The 23,915-nt window shown below is 36.4% G+C and overlaps 1 protein-coding gene across 5 annotated transcripts in view; it reads left to right on the top strand.

Annotated features, from left to right (window-relative positions):
- Ptpra (protein tyrosine phosphatase receptor type A) overlaps positions 1–23,915 on the top strand; it is a 125,339-nt gene that overhangs the window by 32,843 nt on the left and 68,581 nt on the right. For 4 of the 5 annotated variants that reach the window (XM_026409730.2, XM_026409729.2, XM_077800311.1 and 1 more), the window contains one exon: positions 7,913–7,986. In XM_026409730.2, the coding sequence (XP_026265515.2) occupies positions 7,960–7,986 (27 nt within the window). In that variant the 5' untranslated portion in view covers positions 7,913–7,959. Of the gene's footprint in view, positions 1–449; positions 515–7,912; positions 7,987–23,915 lie in introns of those variants that run through there. The other variant, XM_077800310.1, reaches the window with a different exon arrangement.

Below are 23,915 nucleotides of genomic sequence, written 5' to 3'. Positions count from 1 at the left end.
TGCCCAGGCTAGCCTTGAACCTGGGGTCCTTTTCCTCAGCCTTCTGAGTAGCTAGGATCACAGATGTGCACCTCTGCATTTGGCAGAAGTTTGTAATTTTGATGAAGTTCAAATTATTGCATGTATTAATGGTATTATGTGTTTTTGAATTCAAAGTTTTTGTCTGTCTTTGGCAGGCACAATGCTAAAGTGACCACAAGGCCAGCCCCTTGTATAATTTCTATAAGTGTTGGTAGGACCTGTGAATATGACAGAATTTTACTGCAATTTTACCTGACAGAAATTTCATTGACATAATCTACTAAACAATTGACTTTGATTTAATTGAAAGGAAGATTATGTTGAGGGGTCTGACTTAATCACATAAATCCTTTAAATATAGGTTCAAAGGTCAGAGTTAGAAGAAGTCAAAGAATTTGAAGCATAAGAAGAATTTGACAAAAGGAAGATTTTTCTTTGCTGACTTTGAAGTTTTAAGAGACCACTTGTCAAGGATTGCAGGTGGCTCTAGATGGTAAGAATGGCCCCTGGCTGAAAAGTTGCAAAGACATAGGGACTTTTGTCCTACAACTATAAGGAATTGAATTCTACCACAATTATGTGAACTTAGAAGAGTTTCCCAAATGGTGATATGAACAAAATCTGGCAGACATCTTTAATTAATCCTTATGAGACCCTAAGCAGAGAATACAGCCCTGCTGGGCTTAGAACTCTGACTTCTACACTTAAGGTGATTTGTTATGCAATCATATAAAATTAATACACTATCTCAAGCTTGTGAAGATTTTTTTCTTATGCATAAAAAGAAAAAATATATTAAATCTAGGACTTTGTACATGTTAGACAAGCACTGGACCACTGAGCTATTATCTTCAGCCATTATTTTATTTTATTTAGAGGCAGGCTGTCACTGAGTTGCCTAGGCTGGCCTTGAGCTTGAGGTCCTTCTACTTCAGCTTTCTGAGTTGTTGGGATTATAGACATGTGCCATCCTGCCCAGCTATAGATTTTTTTAACATTTTTCTGAGTACAAAATCGTGTTCTCTAGTAAAGATAGTTTTAATACTTCTTTTTCTAGCTTTATATGTCTTTTTTAAAAATTTTTTCTCACCTTTTTTCTGATTTTAGGAGTGGGATTTAATATTTCACCACTAAATATGATGTTGCTTTAAATTTTTCATAGATGGCTTTTTTTCAGTTCAACAAACTGTCTTATAATTCATAATTTGTTAAGAGGAGTTTATTTAGATTATTTGAATTTTACGGTCAGAGAACACAAAGTGTCCTTGCATTTTGAACTCAGGTATTTATGTTTTAGCCTTAAGTTATTTTCTAGATCAGGACATTTCTTTCTCTGTGTAGCATTTTTAATAAGTTCTTTAGACATATTTTCCAGTTTATTAATTCTTTCTTCAGTTGTGTCTTCTCTAGTGGTTAACTCATCTATGGAGTTTTATATTTTAGGAGATATATATATATATATATAGTGAAGTTTATTTTGAAGTTCCATTTGGTTGTTTTGCTTTTTTCTTCTTTTTAAAAATATTTTATTCCTTATGGTGTTGATGTTTTTGTCTCTTTAATCATTTTTAATATAATTTTTTCGTTGTAGGTAGCCACAATATATTTTTATTTATTTATTTTTATGTGATGTGGAGGATTGAACCCAGGGCCTTACACGTGTGAGGCAAGCGCTCTACCACAAGCTACAACCACACCCCTAATCATTGTTAATCATACTTATTTTGTAGTCCTTATGAGACTTTGATTTTTTTGGATTCTGTGCATTTTGTGTTTGAGAGATTGTCTTTCCATATTTGTTTTACAAGATGTCCAGGAGCATTACAAGCCTGGACCAATTTTGCTAATTTCCCTTCTGGAGGTTTCTGAATTATATGATAGAGTAAATTTAGTCCTCAAATTCATAAAAAAAATCTCTGGTTTTTAGATTCTCAAGAAAAACATTTTCCTTCTCTTACCCACAGTTCAAACTGAGGCAGACAAGCTTTCTGATGTCCTGGTCCTTACAGGCGGATTTTTTCTAATCTATTTTCATTGAGAGCACAGGCCTTTGAGGGGTCTTGGGTCAAAATCACCATGTTTCTCAGGAGCCTTTTCAACTTCTCTCCTGCTTTCTGTCTTCTTTCCTCCTCCTTCTCCTTCTTCCCTTGATTATTCAAATGTCCTAACTAATGCTGCTGGACAATAGAGATGAGCTTATACTTCTAGCTCTGGCTTTTGGTTAACTTTTTGTTTTGTGCTGCTGGTGGTTTTCAAAGTATATTATCATTGATCCAGCATTTCTAGATTTTAGTAACTGAAGAGTTTTAATAGACTTTCTAGGCTGCAGTGTTACTAGATTTAAAAAACATAATGCCATGTGCTTTTTAAAGATTGAGTTTAATATACAGAAATACTGGGTGTTGGCCAAAGTATAAAATTACTTCTTACCTATTCATTTATTAAATTCTATTTTAAAATAATAACTCGTCTTTAAAAAGTAGATTAAGAGCCTGATTTTCCTGTCTGCTTCCCGAGGAAGCAAAAATGCAGAAATTTGTTGAATAGCAAGACCAGTAATTGCTATAGTAAGCCTAGGGCTTCTTGTCAAACGGAGTTTTTTAACAATAGGAAATGGAACCATAGCTGTGTCTCTAATTTACCACAAAGTCATTTTGTCAGTTTTTTTCATCTCTGAGGTAGGAAGCTCTACCATGTCAACAAACTGGCTTTCCCCATTTGTTTCATTCTTTAGTCAAACTCTTATTGGAAAGCCTCATTAATTGTGTGCTTTGGAAATTGTAATAATGTGACAATTATGATACTTTCAAAGAGGACTTTTGAAACTTTCCATTTAGGTTCCTTTTGGAGAAAGCTCTTTTCCTTATGTGGCTCTTGACACCCATGGGTTATAGCCTTTATTCAGCCAGTGAATGAGAACATAGATTTTGGAGTTTTTAACATGTGGATTTGATTCAGTCTTGTTACCTGCTAGTTGTTTGTGGACCAGTTAACTATTGTGTATGCCACAGTTTCTTCATCTGTAAGATCTGCATAGTGAAGTATCTATTCCTTGTGCTGTTTCAAAAACAAGGTTAAATAATGTACTTTGTGTAGTTTGACAATGCCTGACACATAAGTACTTAATAAATTATAGTTATTATTTTTCTGATCTTCAGTGAGCTGCTTTTGATGTGTTCTGGTTAATTTCACACTGCATTGCATCTTTCAAGATTTGACCAAGTGTCAAGAGATCCAAGAAGTAGCAGCACCCAGAAGGCAGAAATTAAGCAGTTATTAAAGCATTGAATAGTAGTGACCATTATTACTCATGCTCAAATTTTTAAATGGCAGCTCCATCTTTGTCTCAGCTTTTATTTAATACATTTTAAAATGTATTTTTCTCTTCTCCTTTTAAACCTTTTTATCAATTTCAACAATAAACTAAAAAAAGAAACCTATCTTAGCATAAAGAAAGATCCAAATTAGTAGTATATGGGACTCCCTTTCTTGGTGGTAGGATTCTCTGTTTTGAACCAGGGAAACACTTAAAGACCCTTTTGCTTATAGTGTTCTTTTTTTTTAATATTTATTTTTTAGTTGTAGGTGGACACACAATTTTATTTTTATGTGGTGCTGAGGATCGAACCCAGTGCCTCACACGTGCTAGGCGAGCATTCTACCACTGAGTCACCCACCCCTCTTATAGTGATCTTGATATTCTAGTAGGCTCTATGAATATTAAGGTGTAGACCTTTTCCTTAAGGCTCTTACTGTTAGGTGGGAGACACTGTAAACTATTAAAGCAGTTTGTGCCATGTATTGTTGGTCTTTTCTAAAAGTACTTTGCTGTAGGCAATGATTGACTTTGGTAGCTAAGGGAAAGAAAGTAATTGAGACAACTGGAGTTCTGGCTTAGACAGATGTAGACCAGGGTTGGCAAACTAGGACCTAGCAGCAGCTAGGTTTTTGTTGTTGTTTTTTTGTTTTGTTTTGTTTTGTTTTTTGTTGCTAGTTTTGCATAGCCCACAAACTCAAGAGTTGTTTTTACATCTTTAAATGGTTGAGGAAAACATCAAAAGAAGAGTAATATTTTGTGCTGTGGAGATTATATAAAATTCACATTTCAGTGTTCCTAAATGGTTTTACTGGAATACAGCAATGCTGAAATTTTACATATTGTCTTATGGCTGCTTTTGTGCTGAGTGATCATAATAGGCTGTGTGACCTGCAAAGCCAAAAGTTTCCTATGTTACAGAAAAGGTTTGCTGACTCCTTGAATATATTGCAATTTATTCACTGAGATAAGCAGGTAAGGAGGAAGAGAATTAGGAGAAAAACATTTCTATGAGTGTTGATCATTTGAATCAGAGATATGCAAGTGTAGAAGGCAAGGGCATGTATCTGGATCTGAAGAGCTTGAGATTAGAGATAGATGTGAGAAGAAGGGATGAAATTAAGCCTGGAAGGAAAAGTGATTCTCATCCCGGCTACACATTGGAATCACCTGGGGCACCTAAAAACAAAGTGGAACCGACATTGTCAGTGGACCCCTACACCAAGCTCATAATGTACCTGACCCCAGGGAAGAAGTGTGTGACTTGGGCACCAGAAATTTTTTTTTTTTAAAGTTTCCTGCCAATTCTGTTGTGCAGTCAGCTTTGAGAACTATTGGAATAGAGAAGGTTGAAGATGGAAATCTAGGAAACACTTAACATTTAAGAGCAGTTCTAGGTACTTTTGCAGAGAAGAAAAGTTGCTGATGGAGTGCTGATGGGAGTGGTCAGATCCTGAAGTTTGGGAAAATTAAGAATCTCTGTTTGACTCAGCCAAGAGCAGTTTTTGTAGAAGCCAAGTGAGGATGTGTGTCAAAGGGCAGCAGTTTGAGGTAGAGGTAGAAAGGCACTTAAGTGTAAACTATTGAAAAGAGTGAAGGGAAAAGAAAGTGGGAGAAAGTGATAGCTGGACTGGGGAAGAATTAGGGGTATAGAGAAGTCTGTTAGTTTGATACAACTCAGGGAGTCAGCATTCAAGGAACAGGGAGTACTTGATGCTACCATTCAGTTTTCATAGAATGAAGGGGCTAGATTTTGATTAATTTTTGGAATAATCTTAATATTATAGCCTCTTTGGAATTATATACTTAATGTTCTTTCTGCATTTGGATAGATTACCAGTGTATCTGAAAAGAGAAATGGACCCAGGCAGTGAGAAACATAGCTAACAACTGTTCTTTGCTGACCCAGTCAGTCACTCTGGGGCATTGGTCTCCTCTGTGAAAACAGGAGCATTAACTGAATGGGCTGCATGGTCTTTTCTAAAAGCCTTTAATTTAAACTAGTACAACTTCTAATTAAATAAATGAGGAAATGTCTGTGAAGCCCATAGTTGTATTAGTACCTGGGCATTTGCTTTTTTTGAAGAACATCAGCAGATTGGTTATATTCATTCTTCTGTGAATTTGTGGACATTGTATACAAAGTATACCAATTTAGCTTGCCATTAGAACATTTCTGTAGAGAAAAATCTAGTTTAAACTCTTACTTTCATTTTTTTTAATGTGTAAGTAGAAGATGGTCATTATGGAAAACTTAGTACTGAATTCTAACTTGAATTGGTAATATTTTGGTTTTTTATTGGGAGTTCCTCTCTCCCCAGGGGCAGTATTTGTTTCTCCATCCATGTGCAGGTTCTTTTTTCTTAAAAATATAAAATATAATATATATATAAGTTTTAGGTGAATACAATATCTTTATTTTATTTTTATGTGGTGCTGAGGGTTGAACCTCATGTATACCAGGAGAGCACTCTACCACTGAGCCACAACCCCAGCTTCCACGTACACATTATTAATCGATGTGCTAAAGCTGGGCATGGTGGCATATGCCTGTAATTCCAGCAATCTGGAGGTTGAGGCAGGAGTGCAAGTTTGAAGCCAGCCTCAGCAAATTAGGAGTCCTTAAGCAATTTAACAAGACCCTGTCTCAAGATAAAAAGGGCTGGGGATGTAACTCAGTGGTAAGGTTCCACGGGGTTCAAACCCTAAATAAAAAAAAAAAAAAAATTATGCGCCAGTGGAGTTCCCTAGGAAGCATACTGAGGTGGAGGGAAGGAAGCAGGTTTGGGTGCTGAGAAACATCAAACTGTAATTCACACCTTACAAAGTCTCTGCCTGCCCAGATTGCCTGATAGAGAAAGGCCACTGGGCTGGAATGGATGGTTGCTTGTACCACCACATTGCCCAGTCATTGGGCATTCTTGAGGACAGGGTGACCTCTGCTAAAAGCTGAGGCAGAGTCTAAAGAAACTAACTGAAGGAAGCTGTCAGCTAACCACATCCATGCAGCTGGACAGCATGTCCTTTCTTGAAGAGGGATTTGCTTGTTGTATCTGTGTCTGCCATGAAATAAAATTTTGTGTCTGGCCTTTTCTCTTTAACATGTGGATTATTCTGTGGTTATTGTGCATGCATTTTAAAAGTGTATAATATCTCAACATGTATTTGGTTTATATGTATACCTTCTGTAGGTTGCTAAATTTTTCATATTAGTAAAAATAACAGTGGTGAGATCTTTATATAAGGCTTTTTACAAGGTACTTAGGATTATTTTATCAGAACAGTTTTAGAAACAAAATAGATCATTCTTAAGACCTTTCATGTTGAAAAGGGTGGTTATATCCAGTGTTAGTACAGGATATGAGCATTATGACCTATAGCATTAGGCCCTCAGTAGCCTTGAATTTTGTTTTCTTATTCTTGGCTAATTCATAGCTGAAAATGACATCTGCATTTCTGGTCTGTGGTCTCATATGGTGTTTAGTGGGCTTTGAATTGAAGGATGTCTTAACTCAATCCTGCATCCAAAAAGATGGGAGAAGTTAATGAATAAATGAGGGCTCTGGAAATCAGATTGATTGGATTTAAATTTTCTGTCTTCCATTTGCCACTTTGTGACCTTGGGCAAGTCTTGGTATATCAACTTATTCATCTGAATACTGAATACTGGGGGTAATAATAATTTATTGTAGGACTGTTTTGAGGATTAAAGGAGGTAGAATATATAAAAACACTTAGTATGGGCTATGACCCATTGCATATGCTCAAATATTGGGTTTTATTAGAATATTGGTTATTTTACTGTCTCATTAATTAGGAAAGAACATGTTATTCAAACTTCAAGAAAATAAAAAAATCTAAGGCTTATAATGGATAATAGATATGTCTTGGATCATTGAGCTAAATAAATTGCAGAACTTAGACTGAAAGTGGGTCTTTATTCAGTGCAGAGTTTTTCAGCCTGTTTACATTTGGAGGCTAGAAAATTCATTGTTACAGAGGGCTGTCCTATAATTTGTAAGATGTTTAGCAGCATAGACCTCTAGATATGAGAGCACAACCCCCTGCCTTCAGTTATGACAATCAAAACTAACTTGAGACATTGCCAGAAGTCCCCTCCTGGGTTGGGGTGGGAGGTGGGGTGGAGTATCTAATGGTACATGGTACATAAATGATGCTATAATGACATTGTCCTAAGTTTTGGGAAAAGGGAATGATAATGATGTTCCATCCTGTTCCCATGGAAAGGCCTGTTCTCATGAGCTCTTCAGTGATATGAACTATTTAAGATGGAGCTTTGTTCTGTGGCTTCTAGAATTTTAAACACACTTCTGTGGAACATCTTGTAAGAGTTTACACCTTTCCCTGGAATAGTCCATGGTGTCTAATAGGGCTATTTTATATCTCCTTCCCACCTGCTGCCAGTACCAGGGATTGAACCCAGAGGCACTTAACCACTGAGCAACATCCCGGGCCCTTTTTAAAATTTTTATTTGGAGACAGGGTCTTTCTAGGTTGCTTAGAGGCCATTTTATATTTCTAAATTTTTTGTTTGTTTGTTTTTCAATTTTGCAGGTAGCACAGCTTTAAAAAGGGTATTTATGGAATTCCAATGAGCGGTGATGGATGATGCAGTTCAAATAACTAAGGTAAGAAAAATAAAACCAAAACTGTGGGAAGGCCTTGTCAGACAAGTTAATGTCTTCACAGAAAAAGGCTTAAAACCAGGCTCTTTCCCACTCTGTTTTGTTTTCAAGCTATAAAAGTAGCTTATTTTTTCATGATTAAAAGTATAATTATAATCCTTCAAGATGATGTTCTCAATGTGGTCATGTATTAGAATCATGACCTTAAAAAAGAAAAAAAGACCAAAATAAATATCCTGCCGTCCTGCCCTTATTGAACTAAAGCTTCTATGGGAAGATGACAGCTGAACTCCAGGTTTTACTGGGCGTGTCAACCATTACTACAGCTTTGGAGAACTGTTTGGCAATATTCACTAAAGTTAATATAGTAAGATACATGAATGCAATAACCCAGGAATTCTACTCCCAGGTATTTGCCCTTGAGAAATGAAAACATGTCCACACAAAGATATATAAATATTCACCTGCAGCTTTATTTGTAATAGCTGAAAACAATGGAAATAAATGTCCCAAAACACAAATAGATAATAAATTGTAATGTGTTTATACAATAGAATTCTACTTAGCAATTTAAAGGAGTAAAACTAACAATATATAATGTGTTTGAATCTCATAGACATAATGCTGAGTGAAAGAAGTCAGAAACATACAAATAGATGTAGTTCATTTATCAGGTAAAACTAAACTATAGAAGTCAGGTTAATGGCTCCTCTGGCCAGAGGTTCAGAGTGGAAGGAGATATGTATTGTATGAGGGAGCCCCTGCTACACTAAAAGCATTTTCTATGTTAATGTATACATTTACATATTTATTTTTTATTTTCTTGTAATAGAATATACTATCATAAAATTTATCATTTTAAGTATTAAATTTTAAGTGTACTATTTACTGGAATTAAGTACATTCACATTGTTGTGAAGCCATTTACCACCATCCATTCATTTCCCCAACTGAAATTCTCTACCCATTAAACTACAACTCCTGATTCCTCATGTCCCCCAGTCTCTGGCAACGACTAGTCTATTTCCTGTCCTTATAAGTTTTGACTACTCTGGGTACCTCATATAAACGTAGTCACAGGGGCCGGAGTTGTGGCTCAGAGGTAGAGCCTAGCATGGGCAAAGCCCTGGGTTCAAGCCTCAGCACCACATAAAAATAAATAAATTAATTAAAGATATTGTATCCAACTACAACAAAAAAATAAATATTAAAAAACAACAACAATAAACATAGTCACAGAATATCTGTCGTTTGGTCTGGCTTATACTGCTTACCATATGGCATGCATGCTCGCTCTCTTTTCACGGAAAAAAATTGTACTCTCTCTTTCATACTGGGGATTGAACTACCGAAATACAACCAGATTCTTTTTTTAATTTAATTTAATTTTTTAAATTTTGAGACGGGCTTGCCAAGTTGCTGAGACTGACCTCAAACTTGTGATTTTCCTGCCTCAGCCACTGGGATTACAGTTCTGCACCACTGTACTTGGCAGCATAGTGTTTTTAAGGATCATCTATGTTGTAGCATGTGTAAGAATTTCATTGGAATATTTTTATATGGCATATATCACATTTTCTTTATCTGTTCATCTATTGATGGACATTTGGGTTGCTTCCACCTTTTGGCTCTTGTGACTAATGCTTTTCTGAACATGGGTGTACAAACATCTGCGCAAGTCTCCATTTCAGTCCTTCTGAATATATATTTAGAAATGGAGTTGCTGGATCATATGGCAATTCTCTGATCCAGCAGTTTTGGGAGGGACCACTGTGCTGTTTTCCACAGTGCCTTAGCATTTTATATTCTTCTCAGTATTATTACTTTTTAATGGGCTTTGTAATGCTAGATTATGTGTTTATGCTTTTGTGTGTGTGTGTGTGTGTGTATGTATGTGTAAACCTTTTTGAAAAATTAGCTTAACAGTTTTGCCTCTTCAGTATTGAAGATGGTGATTTAACTTTTGACACAGTTTTGTCTATTATGAAAGATGAGGATTTACCTCACATTATCCATCCATTTGATTTTGCATAAGTTTTTGTTCTTCTGCTGTTTGTTAGTACTTTTCACGTACACTTTTCCACTTTTTGTTAACCTCTTCATCCTGTCCTCTGAACACAGACAAACCTTTCATGGTCTGTCCGTAAGTTCTCTCAAAATTGAAAGCTGTTAAGTGGTATTCACATTGTAGTTAGCCAATATTGTGAGGCCAAGCAGTGTTTTCTGGGTTTATATTTCTTTCTTTGTAGGTTTAATATTTGAACCCTTGGCTACTGAAAGGAGAAAATTAAAAAGTGAATTCTCTTTTTGAAACTGTCAGTTGCTTTTAGTCATACTATATATTTCATATTTGACTATAACTTTCTCATACAATTTTTACCCCTGGAGTTTCTAATTTTCTTTTGTTTTTGTCTGTTTGCCTATTAGGATCTTACTTTTCCCCGAGTTCACGATCATACAACCCTAGTCTTTTAAGACTTGTCCACACCATCCACTGTAGCTCAAGTGTGGTCTAGTCATATACTGAGTTCTAGGCTAATCTGGACTTTTTTTTTTAAGGCTGTCTACCTGTAGTTCAGCCCATAAGAGGGACCAAATTATGAAAGGCTTCCTTTTCGGGCCAAATATTTTGAAATATATAATTTATTTAATGTGAAACCATGAGCAGACTCCTGAGAGTGGGATTGGAGGGATGTTAGTTGAATTGGAACTCAGAAGAAGGCCAGACTAGTTCAGTGCTATAGAAAATACAGACTCTGAAGTTCCCATCTAAGAAACCTGAAACCATAATCTTCAGACTGGAGACCCAAGACTCTAACTGAAGCTTTTTTCTCTCCTACCCTGTGATTCTGATGATTAGCTTACTTTGGATAACACTGGGTGTGAGTTAAAAACTGTGTATATGGCGGGGGAGGTACCAGGGATTGAACTCAGGAACACTTGACCGCCAAGCCACATCCCCAGCCCTGTTTTATATTTTATTTAGATACAGTGTCTCACTGAGTTGCTTAACACCTCCCTTTTGCTGAGGCTGGCTTTGAACTCAAAATCCTCCTGCTTCAGCCTCCTGAGCTCCTGGGATTACACTGTGCCCAGCCAGCATTTTCAGTTTTTTGAAGAAACTTCACACTGTTTTCCATAATGGCTATACTAATTTACAACCCTACCTATTTATGCTTTATTGGTAAAAGTTCATCATTAAACATGTTTTGCTAATATTTCCTCCCAGTCTGTGTCATGTCTTTTCATTCTCTTAAAATCTTTTTTACATACCTGATTTTTAAAAGTGATAAAAGTTTAATTTGTAAATTTATGAGTTTATGTGGGTCTTGGTTTATTGTGATGTCTAAAAACTGTCTAACCCTGGGTCACAAAGATTTTTCCTTATGTTTTCTCAAAGCTTTTTTAAGTTTTATATATTGTTTACAAATGTATAATTCTGTTTTATATTTAGGTCAATTTGAGTTAATTCTTACACAATTTATAAGACTTTTGTTAAGATTCTTACTTTGTCTATGGAAGTCCACTTGTTCCAGCCCCATTTATTGAAAAGGCCACCCATAGCCCTATTTTGCATTTTATTAAGAGACAGGGTCTCATTGAGTTGCTTATCACCTTGCTTTTCTTTAGGCTGTCTTTAAACTTGTGATCCTATTCTCCTTTCTCAACCTTCCAAGCCACTGGGATTATAGGTGTGCACCACCACGTCTCGGCCCAACTTTGCTACTTTTTAGTATCATTTTAGCTATTCTAATCCCTTTGTTTTTCCATATAAATTTTAGAATTAATTTGTGTCTGAATAAACATCAATTGTATTTTAAATCTAAACATCATTCTGGGGAGAACTGATATCTATATAATGTTGATAGTTAAAATGTGAACATAATATATCCTTCTACTTAGGTCTAATTTTATTTGTTACCGTGTTTTATTATATTTATACCTATGTATTTCCTATTTTGGGGAGTGATTATAAATGATATTGTGTTCTTAAGATTTGTTTTCGATTGGTCATTGCTAGAACATGAAAATACTTGTAATCTGTAGAAACTTTATTCCCTTATCTTGCCATATTGTACTGGTAAGGACTTCTGGTACTCTATCAATTAGGAGTGGTGAAAATGAACATCTGGTCATGTTCACAATTTTAAGGGTGAAATATTCAGATTTGGGGGGTTTTTGTAGATGCCTTTTGTCAGGTAGAAGAATTTATTTTTTCTTCTATTTCTACTTTACTGAGGATTTTGGGATTTTATAATACTTTATTTTTGTGAATGGGTGTTTGTACCAAATGCCTTTCTTTTTTTTTTTTTTAAAGGGCAGCCAGGGTTTTTATTTATTTATTTTTATGTGGTGCTGAGGATCAAACCCAGGGCCTCACACATGCCAGGCGAGCGCTCTACAACTGAGCCACAACCCCAGTCCCAATGTACCAAATGCCTTTTTGCATAGATTGATATGATTATATGGGGCTTTTTCTTTATTTGTATTGATTTTTTTAAGAGATTTTTTTTAACCTTTATTTTGTTTATTTGTTTTTATGTGGTGCTGAGGATTGAACCCAGGGCCTTGCACGTGCTAGGTGAGCGCTCTACCACTGAGCCACAACCCCAGCCCCTTGATTTTTTTTTTTTAATTGAATCAGTTTTGCGTTCTTGAGATAAATCCCACTTGGCATGCTCTGTTGTCTTTTTACCTATTCTAGTATTTCCTTTGGTAATGTGTTGAGGATTTTTGTGTCTGTTTCAAGAGGGAAATTGGTCCGTAGTTTACTGTTTGGTTTTGTTATCAGAATAGTCTGTTTTTAAAAAAATAATAACTGGGAAATGTTCCCTTCTGTTTTTTTGGAAGAGATTATGTAGAGTTGGGTAGAATTTGCCAGTAAAGCCATCTGGGCCCGATGACTTATTTTACAGGAGTTGAAGCATTTCTTTTAAAAGTCATAGGAATTTTGGATTTTGGAAGTTGTGATTTTCAAAGAATTAGTCTATTTTGTTTAAGTTGTTGGATTTCTGTATGAGAGATTTCTGTTTTTGTTGTTGTTTTTTAGAGTGCTGGAGATTGGACCAGGGATGCTCTACCACTGATCTACATACATACCTCCCTTCCTTCCTCCCTTCCTCCCTTCCTTCCTTCCTTCCTTCTTTCCTTTGTTCCTTTCTTTCTTTCATATGTATTTATTTTTTTGTTGTAGTTGCACCCAATACCTTTATTTATATGTGGTGCTGAGGATTGAACCCAGGGCCTCGCACATGCTAGGCAAGCACTCTACCACTGAGCCACAACCCCAGCCCCAGCTGTCTTTCTTTTTTTTTTTTTTTTTAAGAGAGAGTGAGAGAGAGAGAGAGAGAGAGAGAGAGAGAGAGAGAGAGAGAATTTTTAATATTTATTTTTTAGTTCTCGGCAAACACAACATCTTTGTTGGTATGTGGTGCTGAGGATCGAACCCGGGCCGCACGCATGCCAGGCGAGCGAGCTACCGCTTGAGCCACATCCCCAGCCCCCAGCTGTCTTTCTTTTTGAGACAGGATTTCTTTAAATTGTCCAGGCTGGCCATGAACTTGTTAACCTCCTTCAGCCTCCACAGGCCTATAGGTTTGTGCCACCATGCCCAGCACAAAAATTATTTATCATTTCTTCTTCTTCCTTCTTCTTCCTTCTCCTGCTCCTCCTCCTCCTCCTCCTCCTCCTCCTCCTTTGAGAGAGAGAGAAAGAGAGAGAGAATTTTTTTTAATATTTATTTTTTAGTTTTCGGTGGACACAACATCTTTATTTTATTTTTATGTGGTGCTGAGAATGGAACCCAGTGCCCCGCACATGCCAGGCAACTGTGTTACCGCTTGAGCCACATCCCCAGCCCACCTCTTCTTCTTTTAATGCCTGTGATATTAATACTGAAATACATCCTTTTCTTTCTTTCTTTTTTTTTTTTTTTTTTTTTGGTTTTTTGTTTTGCAATACTAGAAATCGAACACAATGCCTTGTGCATGCAAGACAAATGCCTCATCACTAAGCTATAGCCCAGCCCTGAAATGTCTTCTTTTCAAATTACGAAGATTTGTTTTATGAGCCAGCATGTTGTCTATGTTGGTAGATGTTCCATGAGCACTTGAAAAGAACGTTTAGCCTGCTGTGGGTTAGATCTTATTGGTTGATGGTGTTCATTTCTCCTGTATCTTTACAGATTTTCTGTCTAGTGGTTCTGTTCATTACTAAAAAAGGAGTTATTAAACTCCCAACCACAATTGTTGGTTTGTTTCTTTTTTTAATTCTGTCAGGTTTTGCTTCACATGTTTTGTAACTCTGTTCTTTCATGCATACAAATTTGGAATTTTTAAGTCTTCTTAGTGAATTGACCCCTTTTTTTTAGAGAGAGAGAGAGAGAGAGAGAGAGAGAGAGAGAGAGAATTTTTTAATATTTATTTTGTAGTTTTCTGCGGACACAACATCTTTGTTTGTATGTGGTGCTGAGAATTGAACCCGGGCCGCATGCACGCCAGGCGAGCGCGCTACCGCTTGAGCCACATCCCCAGCCCCTAACTGACCCTTTTATCATTATGTATTGTTTCTTTGTCCTTGATAATATTCCTTGCTCTGAAGAATGTCACATAATAATATAACTATGTCAGCTCATCTTAGATTAGTGTTTGAATGCTATATCTTCATCCATTTTTTGAAAATTAATAGACTTTTAAAAAAGCAGTTTTAGGTGTATGGAAAAATTGAAAAGTATAGAGAGTTCCCATATATAACCTCACTTCTGTTCCATACTCCTACATCCCCTCTTTGCATTTGTGTAGTAGATTTTTTGGGGGGAGTGTGGGTACAAGGGATTGAACCCAGAGGGGTTCAACCACTGAGCAACATTCCCAGCCCTTTTTTATTTTTTATTCTGAGACAGGGTCACAATAAATTGCTTGGGGCCTCACTAAGTTGCTGAGGCTGGCTTTGAACTTATGATTCTCCTGCCTCAGTCTCCTGGGCCACTGCACCCAGCTCATGTGGTAGATTTTTTTTTTTCCCATTAGTCATCCAGCGTTGATAGATGATTACTAACTAAAGGCCACAGTATATGTCAGATTTTATTATTTTTGTTCTACATTCTACCAGTTTGGACTAGTGTACAATTACATATACCCACCATTGTAGTATCTTACAGAATAATTTCACTGCAGTAAAAGTCCCCTGTTTTCCATCTAGTCATCCCTGCCATTCCTTTCTCTGAAGGAGGATTTAGTACACAGATTTTAAAAGTTCATTTCTCTAGCTCCCTCCTCACCATAATTCTCTCTTGAGTATGGTTATGCTGGAGTTGGTTCTCTCTTGTTTTTCCAGCCTGGAGGTGGAAGACAGCTCCACCCATGTTCTCCACAGATGCAACATGATTGCAACAATTCTGCCCCACAGTGCCTGATGGTGGTGTGGTGGTGGGGAGCCTCTGTTTTTCCTGTGTGTCTGAAATAGGGCAAGAATGGTCAAAATGGTTTTGCCCTTTTGTGCTGCCCCTTTCTTGGTCTTTTGTCTAGAGAAAAAGCAGACTTTTCTTGCCACTTTCTTTTCTGTGCTTATTCATGTTTTCAGGTGTGGAGTTTTCTAAAGTTGAGGCTAGGACATATTGGAAGTCAAATGAAATAAAACAAGAGATAGGGAACTTCTTGTTTCAATGGTCTTTGTGTCCTGTGGCTCCTAGCCAGTCCTTTCTTTTTTCTACCTTTCATAATCCTTGAGTTGTTTCATAAATTTTATTCATGGTTTTTGGTTGTAATTATGGGAGTAATAAGGTAGAATATTCTTAATCCATCTTTACCATTCGGAAAGATGGATTAAGAATATTCTTTGCAGTTTTAAATTATGAAGTTTATACTCAGTTTCATTAGGTTTTTTTTTTTTTTAAACCTATATGCTTTTTCCCTGAGAGCTTTCCTTCACAAACCTGTTTCTTTTCCTCTGTTCCCTTACTCATTAAATGGCACCTTCTTGGTAAACCAGAAACCCAGAAAGAGTAGCATCTCACATCTACCTCTCCTACCACATGAGCAAGTCCACTATCAAGTTCTTGCAGCTTATCGCATAAATATCTTCCTACTTGTATCCATCAGTAATCTAATCATCTAGTAGTGCTGCTAACATTGCTACTCTGCTCTCTCTACTCAGCTAAAGTGTTCATTCCAAAATACAGGGATTTACATTCTTCAAAGGCTTCTTAATCCTTGGAAAAGAAGAAAAATTCTTGTGTGGTCCTGCTCTGCATACATCTCCAGCCTCGCCTGGCACCATGTTCCTGTTCACTTTGTGCTCCAGACACAATGATTTCTTTCAGTGGCTTCTGCCCTCTCTGTGGCCCCTGACTAAAAAGAAGTTCCCTGACTACCTGACTCCTGTTCATCTTTTACATCTTAGCTCAAGGGTTGGTACCTAAGGGAGGCCTTGGCTGAGCTCCCTGACTAGGTTAAAAAAAAAAAAAAATTCTTACATAGGCTCTTAGAGTCCTCTAATTCTCTTTCCTTGTCACATTTGTGAGGTAATTTGTTTAATGCTAGGAGGATGTAAGTTACATGAAGTTAGGGATTCGGTTAGATTTATTATTTCATTTCTAGTACCAAGAACAGGGCTTAGTACATAGAAAATGCTCAGTAAATGTATCCCCCCCCCCCCAATGAATGAATTTTAAACAAAAACATCAAGAATTTTTATAACATTTGTTAGGGCAATCGTGTAGTGGGTTTTTTTTTTTTTGAAGTGGTACTGTCAGTTGAACCCAGAAGTGCTTTACCACTGAGCTATATCCCCATCCCTTTCTTTTGGAAAAAGGGTCTCACTAAGTTGCCAAGGATGGCTTGAACTTGCAATCCTCTTGCCTCAGCCTGGCATATTCTGAATTGTTTTTGTGAGACTCTTTATTAATATTTTCCTATAATAGACTGTGGTTAAATTTCTGAAGTTTACCTTACTTGGTCATTTTGTAGTATGGTTATAACATGCTGCATTTTCTTTGCTGGAGATTTTAAAATTAGGGTTTTTTTTGGTTGTTATTGTTGTTATGCCTTGTCAGATTTTGACATCAGTCATAGTAGTGTCTTCATGGTTGATTTTATTAAACTATCTTTATTTTTTATCATTTCTGTATTTTTATGTTTTAAAATATCTCCTGTAAACAGCACGTAGTTGAGTTTTTGTTAGTTTATTTAATTAATATAGTTGAATATAAATCTGTGATCTTACTCTTGGCTTTTATTTGCCCAATTTTTTTTTCTCTGTTCTTTTCTTTTTTTTTTTTTTTGGTTTGATAGACTTTTTTTGCTCTTGTTATTTTCCCTCCTCTTATCTTGGAAATAGACACTGTTCTTTTCAGATTACTCTCCTCTTTTAGTATTTATCACATTAATGCATTTTTTTCCTAAAATTTAAAAAACATTTTTTTAGTTGTTGATGGACCTTTATTTTATTTATTTATATGTGGTGCTGAGAATCAAACCAAGTGCCTCACACATGCTAGGCAAACTCTGGCCACTGAGACACAACCCTAGCCCTATAATTGTTTTTTTAAATGCATTGGTTCATCTTAGATAATACAAAGATCTTGGTATACTTCTGATTCATTTTATCCCTTCCTTGTATAATCTATTTTTATTGTGTATTTTAATCATATACGTTGTAACCCTCATAAGACATTATTGTTTATATAGATCATTTAGATCTATTCACATATTAACACTTTTATTTTTCACTCCTTTTAATCTTTTAAACAGATGGAAAATAATCTCATGAGAATATCCTTTAGTAATTTCTTAGTGTAGTTTTGCTGGTAATGAATTTTGTTGAGATTTCCTGGTCCAGGGTTTTTATTTCACTGTTACATTCTCAAGAGATATTTTTGCTGGGTATAGGTTGACAGTTTCTTTCCTGACCTTTGAAAGTAATCATTCCATTGCCTCTGACTTCTGTCTGTATTTGTTAGGATTCATCAGAGAACAGAATGAAAAGAGTGTGTGTGTGTGTGTGTGTGTGTTATACATACTATTTACAATTATATACCATATTACTAATTATGTGAAATATTAGTCATATTGTATATCACATTAAATATATACTATACATATCTACAGATGCTCCTTGATTTAGAATAGGCATACATCCCCAAAATTGAAAATATTGTAAGTCAAAAATGCATTCACTGTACCTAACCTATCAAACATCATAGTTTAGCGTAGATGTGTACCTTAAATGTGCTCAGAATATATACATTAACTTATGGTTGGGCAAAATCATGTTACGTAAAGCCTTTTTCAGTGGTGAAGGGAATTGAATCCAGGGTTGCCCTACCACTGAGCTATATTTCCAATCCCTTTTTTATGTTGAGGCAGGGTCTTACTAAGCTTCTCAGGCTGACCTTGACCTTGCAGTTGAATAGCTGGTATTACAGGTGAGTACCTTTGCACCCAGCACAAAGCCTAATTTTTAATAAAGTATTGCATATCTTACAAAATCTATTCAATCTGTAATGAAAGAGAAAAACAATGATTATATGCTTTCTCAGCATCCAGCATTGAAAAGTTTAAAAAAAAAAAAATAAGCCAAACCATTATAACTTGGGAACCATCTGTGTATATTTATATATGTAGATTTATTTTAAGGAATTCACTTGATCTGGGAGGTCTGCAGATAGGAAGGAGTTGCAGCATGAGTCCAAGAGTACTCTGCTGGAAAATTCCCTCTTGCTTAGGGTAGGTTAGCCTTTTCTTCTATTCAGATGTTCAGCTGATTGGAGGACATTCTACTGCACTCAAAGTCCATCAATTTAAATGTAAACCTTATTCAAAAACACCCCCACAGAAACATCTAAGACAGTTTTTAACCGATTAATTCAGTCATTGTAGCCTAGCCAAACTGATATAAAATTAACCATCACAAGTCTATCTCTTGTCAACCTGGCACCAGTACCCATCTCTTTTAATTATATTTAATCGTAGGTGTGGTGATGCATGCCTCAAATCCCAGTGACTCGAGGCTAAGACAAAAGGATTGGAGACTGGAATCTGTCCTTGGCAATTTAGTGAGACTCTCTTTCAAAATAAAAAGTAAGAAGAATTGGTGATGTAGCTCAGTAGTAGAGGGCCCTGGGTTCAATCTCCAGTACCAAAACCAAGAAGCAACATAAATTGCTTATACCTTTTTTTTTGTTGTTGTTACCAGAGATTGAACCTAGGAGCACTTAACTACCGAACCACATCCCCAGTCCTTTTTTCAATTTTTTAAAATTTTGAGACAGAGTCTCACTAGGTTGCTCATAGTCTTGCTGAATTGCTGAGGCTGCTTTGAACCTGCAATTCTCCTGCCTCAGCCTCTGGAGCCACTGGGATTTCAGGCATGAGCCATCGTACTCAGCATAAATTATACTTAATTTCTAACTAAAGACAATTAAAAGGTCCTATTTCTACCTCATGTTATAGAGCTATCTTACATAAAACTGTAAACCACTCTCTTTCCTCAGAAACAGATTCAAAGTCCTTGGATGATATTTATCTTCTCTTTGGTATTCTGCAACTTAAACACTAATTTGTGAAGTTAGGAATGCTTAAATATTATGATTAACTGTTAATCTGATCATATTCCTTGAAGAAAAGATCTCTATCCATTTTCTGCTGCATAACAAAACATCCCCAAATGTACTAGTTTAAAGTAAACCATCTAAATGCCTCACAGTTCTGTGAATCAGCACTCTGTGCTGGGTTATCTGTTTGGTTTTTCTGCTGGTCTTGATTGGAGTCATTCATGTTGCTGTAGTTAGTTATTGGTTCATCTGGGACTGAGATTGTCTTGAGCACATGTGTGGCAGTTGGAGTGGGCTGTCCATTTAAGGAGGTAAGCTGAGGCTCCCTCCTCACATTATGACAATAGCATTTCCACAGCTGCAAGATTTCATGGTGTCAACATGGAAATCACATCATCACCTCTGCATTTTATTGGTTTAAGCAAGTTATGGAGCCAGCTCTAATTATAGGAATGGAAAAATAAACTTCAACTCTCTATAGGAAAAGTGGCAGTATCTCACTATAAAAGGTATGTGGACAGGGATGGGAGTTTTGTATCCATCTTTGCTAACAATCTACCACTATGTAGCATGTATGTATGTATGTATGGTACCGGGGATTGAGTCCAGGGGCACTTAACCACTGAGCCACATATCCATCCCTTTTTCATATTTTATTAGAGATAGAATCTCACTGGATTGCTTAGGACCTCACTACATTGCTGAGGCTGACTTTGAACCCATGATCAGACTTCTGCCTTAGCTTCCTGAGCTGCTGGGATTACAGGTGTGCGAGACCACGTCTGACCCACTATGTCTTTTTTTCCCTCTGGCTGCCTTAAGATTTTTTTTCCTTAATAGTTCTTCAGGTTTTCAAAAGTCTTGACTGAGGTGTATCTCGACACAGGGACGCTGGTTTCCTTTTTATTTATCTGCTTGAGGGTCTTAGGACTTCTTAAATCTGTGGTTTGTGTCTTTTGTTGGATTTGGAGAATTTTCTGCCCTGGTCTCTAAATATTTCTTCTGTTCCATTTCTTTCTTCCCTTCTATCTAAGGCTCAAATTACATGTAAGTTTAGATTATCTCACTGTATCTTCTCTACCTTTTACCCTATTTCCTTATTTCTTATCCTTTGGTGTGTCTTTCTAGATACTTCTTTCTGATTTATCTTTCATTTCATTAATTCTCTCTTAAGCTGTATTTTATTTGTTCTTAAATCCATCTAATGAAATCTTTGTTTCAGTTATTGTATTTTTTTTCCAATTCTTGAGTTTCTGTTTGACCCTTATTTTAGGTCTACTATTAACATTCTTTTTAATAGCACTAAATCTTGGCTGAAATTCTTTGTTAGACTGTTCTTGTCTGCTTTCTACTGATGCTCATGTTGTCTTTTGATGAATTAATACACTGTGTTTTAAAAATTGTTTGTAGAAGTAGTTGAGATTTAGGATACTATCTTTTTGTAGAAAGGATTTACATTTTTTCTAGTCTTTCCTAGGTGCCTTAAATCATTTTAATGCAGTTTTAGAGACTGCAGTATCACAGTCACTATAGCGCTGGTCAACTTCAGTCTACTGCCTATTACACCTATTTTGTGTGAAACACTTGGCTAGATGCTGTGTAAGTTCTGTGAGCAAAACAGACCTGGTCTTTGGTCTACATGAAAGTCATGATTATGATTGACAGGTAAATATATATACAATTAATATGTTAAGTTCTGTGAAAGCAGTGAATACTTTACACAACAGGCTGCTGTGGTAGTATTTGGAGTAGAAAGGGAACGAGAATGGTTGTATTATAACTAACTGGGGCAAGTTCTGTTTAAGTTGTAACCTGGCTGATGAGAAAGAACTAGGAATAGAAACTGCTAGTCAGAAACTGTTGCCATAGTGAAAACTAGATAACAACCAAAAAAGTATATGAGAGATAAAAGGGAAGAGGACAGTGGGGAAAAGAATGTGAGATTGACTTAGAACTATAATAATGAACTCTGGGACATTACCTAGCTGCCATTTTTCTCCTATGTCCCTTCAGAAAAATTGGTGAATTAAGTATTGATGAATCTGGACTCTGGATTTAGCTTTGTGATCTAGGCCTAGTTACCTAATTCTTCATTCAAAACAAAGCAAAAGAAGGGAAGAAGATGGCAAACATGAACGTGAGATAGGAAATATGGAAGGAAGCACATGAAGACTGACAAATTTGTGATGCTCACAAGTGTTTGCAGTTTGACATTTGTAGTAGGCATTCTAGAAGTATACCTGTTAATTTAGCAGAATGAGAACAGATTAGATAATTTTTTTATCACTAAAGAAAAGATAAGAATTTTCCATCATTTCTCTATTTAAAGGAAAGAGTAAATGAATGAAACTGAAGAAAAGTTACATTGATTTTTTTTTTTTTTTTTTTTTTTGCTTTCAGAATGAAAAGAGTTGTTGACTAACTTGAAATGTTTTGGGCAACATGAGTAAGAGAGGTGAGAAAATGTCTCAAGGGCAGGAGCTATTTTATCCTTTGCCTCCACAGCAGGGCACAAGACAAGGAATGTAATTAACAAATCACTGAATGTTTCTCTGCTTTAAGGGAACTTGGATTATCATTACCTTACAAGTCCTTTACCATCCATTTGTTTTATATGCATTCTATAAAGAGATTAAGAAACTATTTCTTCTGAATGATATTACTAGCCCAAACTTCTGATCTGGCCCATGGATTATAGAATTGAAATGTCCTCAAAACCGAGCAATCGGGGCTGGGGATGTGGCTCAAGGGGTAGCGCGCTCGCCAGGCACGCTTGTGGCCCCGGTTCGATCCTCAGCATCACATACAAACAAAGATGTTGTGTCCGCCGAAAACTAAAAAATAAGTATTAAAAAAATTTCTCTCTCTCTCTCTCTCTCTCTCTCTCTCTCAAAAAAAAAGAACTTGTTAATCTGAGGTAAACAAGCGTACCTCTCAGAGCCTTCTGAGTCTTTTCTGCCTGTAGTTAAGGACCCTAGGACTTGAGGTGATATTTAGGAGGGAAAGATTGCAACTTGGTAGTTATACTTCTTGTATCTTAATTCTCCAATTATTATGTAGGGTTTTCTTTTTCTAGAAAGAGACTAATCTGGAATGAGAATGAATTCTCATCAGTAAAAGCAAAGCTTTAAGTAGGTCATCTGACTTTGCTTTTGTGTTTCACATTCACCCTAGTTATAAAAGAGCCTTTCATGAGTATTCTAGGCTTTCATCACTGCCAGACTCTCCACAGGCATTGTGAAAGAATTAAGCTACCCACCCTCCCCCATGCTGGTCTCATGGACTCTTTCATAGACTGTACACTAGACTATGTTTAGCTCAGCAGGATCTTTTTGCAAACACTGAATCCATGAACAGTTTTCCTTCTAAATAAGAGATTCAGTATTGATTAGTATTACAGCCACAGAAGTTAGTGTCTGCCAGTATCTAATAGGTATGGTGACTTGCAACCTTATTTTGGCCAGATTATGAGGCCAGAGTTTAAGTAGGGTTTATATTAAAGTGACTTATATCTGAAATTTATCTATAAATTTCTGTCACTTCAGTTGGATAGGAGGTTTATAAATGCTTCAAATAATCTAGTTAATGTACACATAATTAAAAATTTTAAAGAAGCTGGTTAACGTTAAAATAATTAATTTTTCAAGTTTTGACTACAGGAGTGGAAGAAAAGGAAACTTGGGATTTTGAAGGAATACTTAGCAACTTGCTTTTTAGCAAGGGATAGTTAGGGGTAATAAAGGGTTTACATTTATTGGCATTTGCATTCTGTTAAGATCCATACCTCTCAAGAAAATCACAACTATATGGGGTTAGTCATAAGTTTGATTTTTGAAGGACTGCAGCGCATCAGTTATAATAGGTTCCAGACAATTCTGGTGAAATAAGTCTTGGGTCTGCCAGTATCCTGCTGCAGTTGTTCCCACTGTAAAATATTCTCTAACATCTTCTGGGGTGTTAGTCTCTTAAATACTTTATTTTATCAGTCATTACTGCTATCTACCTTCCTTTCTTATCAATATACTATGCTTAGTGATTCAGCAGTTCAGCCAGTACTCAACCCCTTTGCTTATAGTTTTGTTACATTTATCCAGCAAAACCTTGATTCTGTGTGTTCTCCAAATTGTTAGGGTATAGAGCAGTTTTCTAGAGAAGTCGTCTAGAAAAATGGGCCTTACCTCATCTGGGCTGCCCAAAGTCAGCACCTCCTATTATTTTCTGCAGCATTATTACTAATCACTTACAAAAACTTTATCCTACTGTCTCACCTGGCTCTCTGCTTTGACCTGCTACATACATCACATAGAAATCTTAAAAGATGGGCCCCGCGTGTGGCGCACACCTGTAATCCCAGGGACTTGGGAGATAGAGGCAGGAGGAT

Source organism: Urocitellus parryii, chromosome 6 (assembly GCF_045843805.1).
Source record: "Urocitellus parryii isolate mUroPar1 chromosome 6, mUroPar1.hap1, whole genome shotgun sequence".
NCBI classification, from domain to species: Eukaryota; Metazoa; Chordata; class Mammalia; order Rodentia; family Sciuridae; genus Urocitellus; species Urocitellus parryii.
The sequence above is the reverse complement of the archived record's forward strand: the minus strand, read 5'-3'. Positions and strand labels throughout refer to the sequence as shown.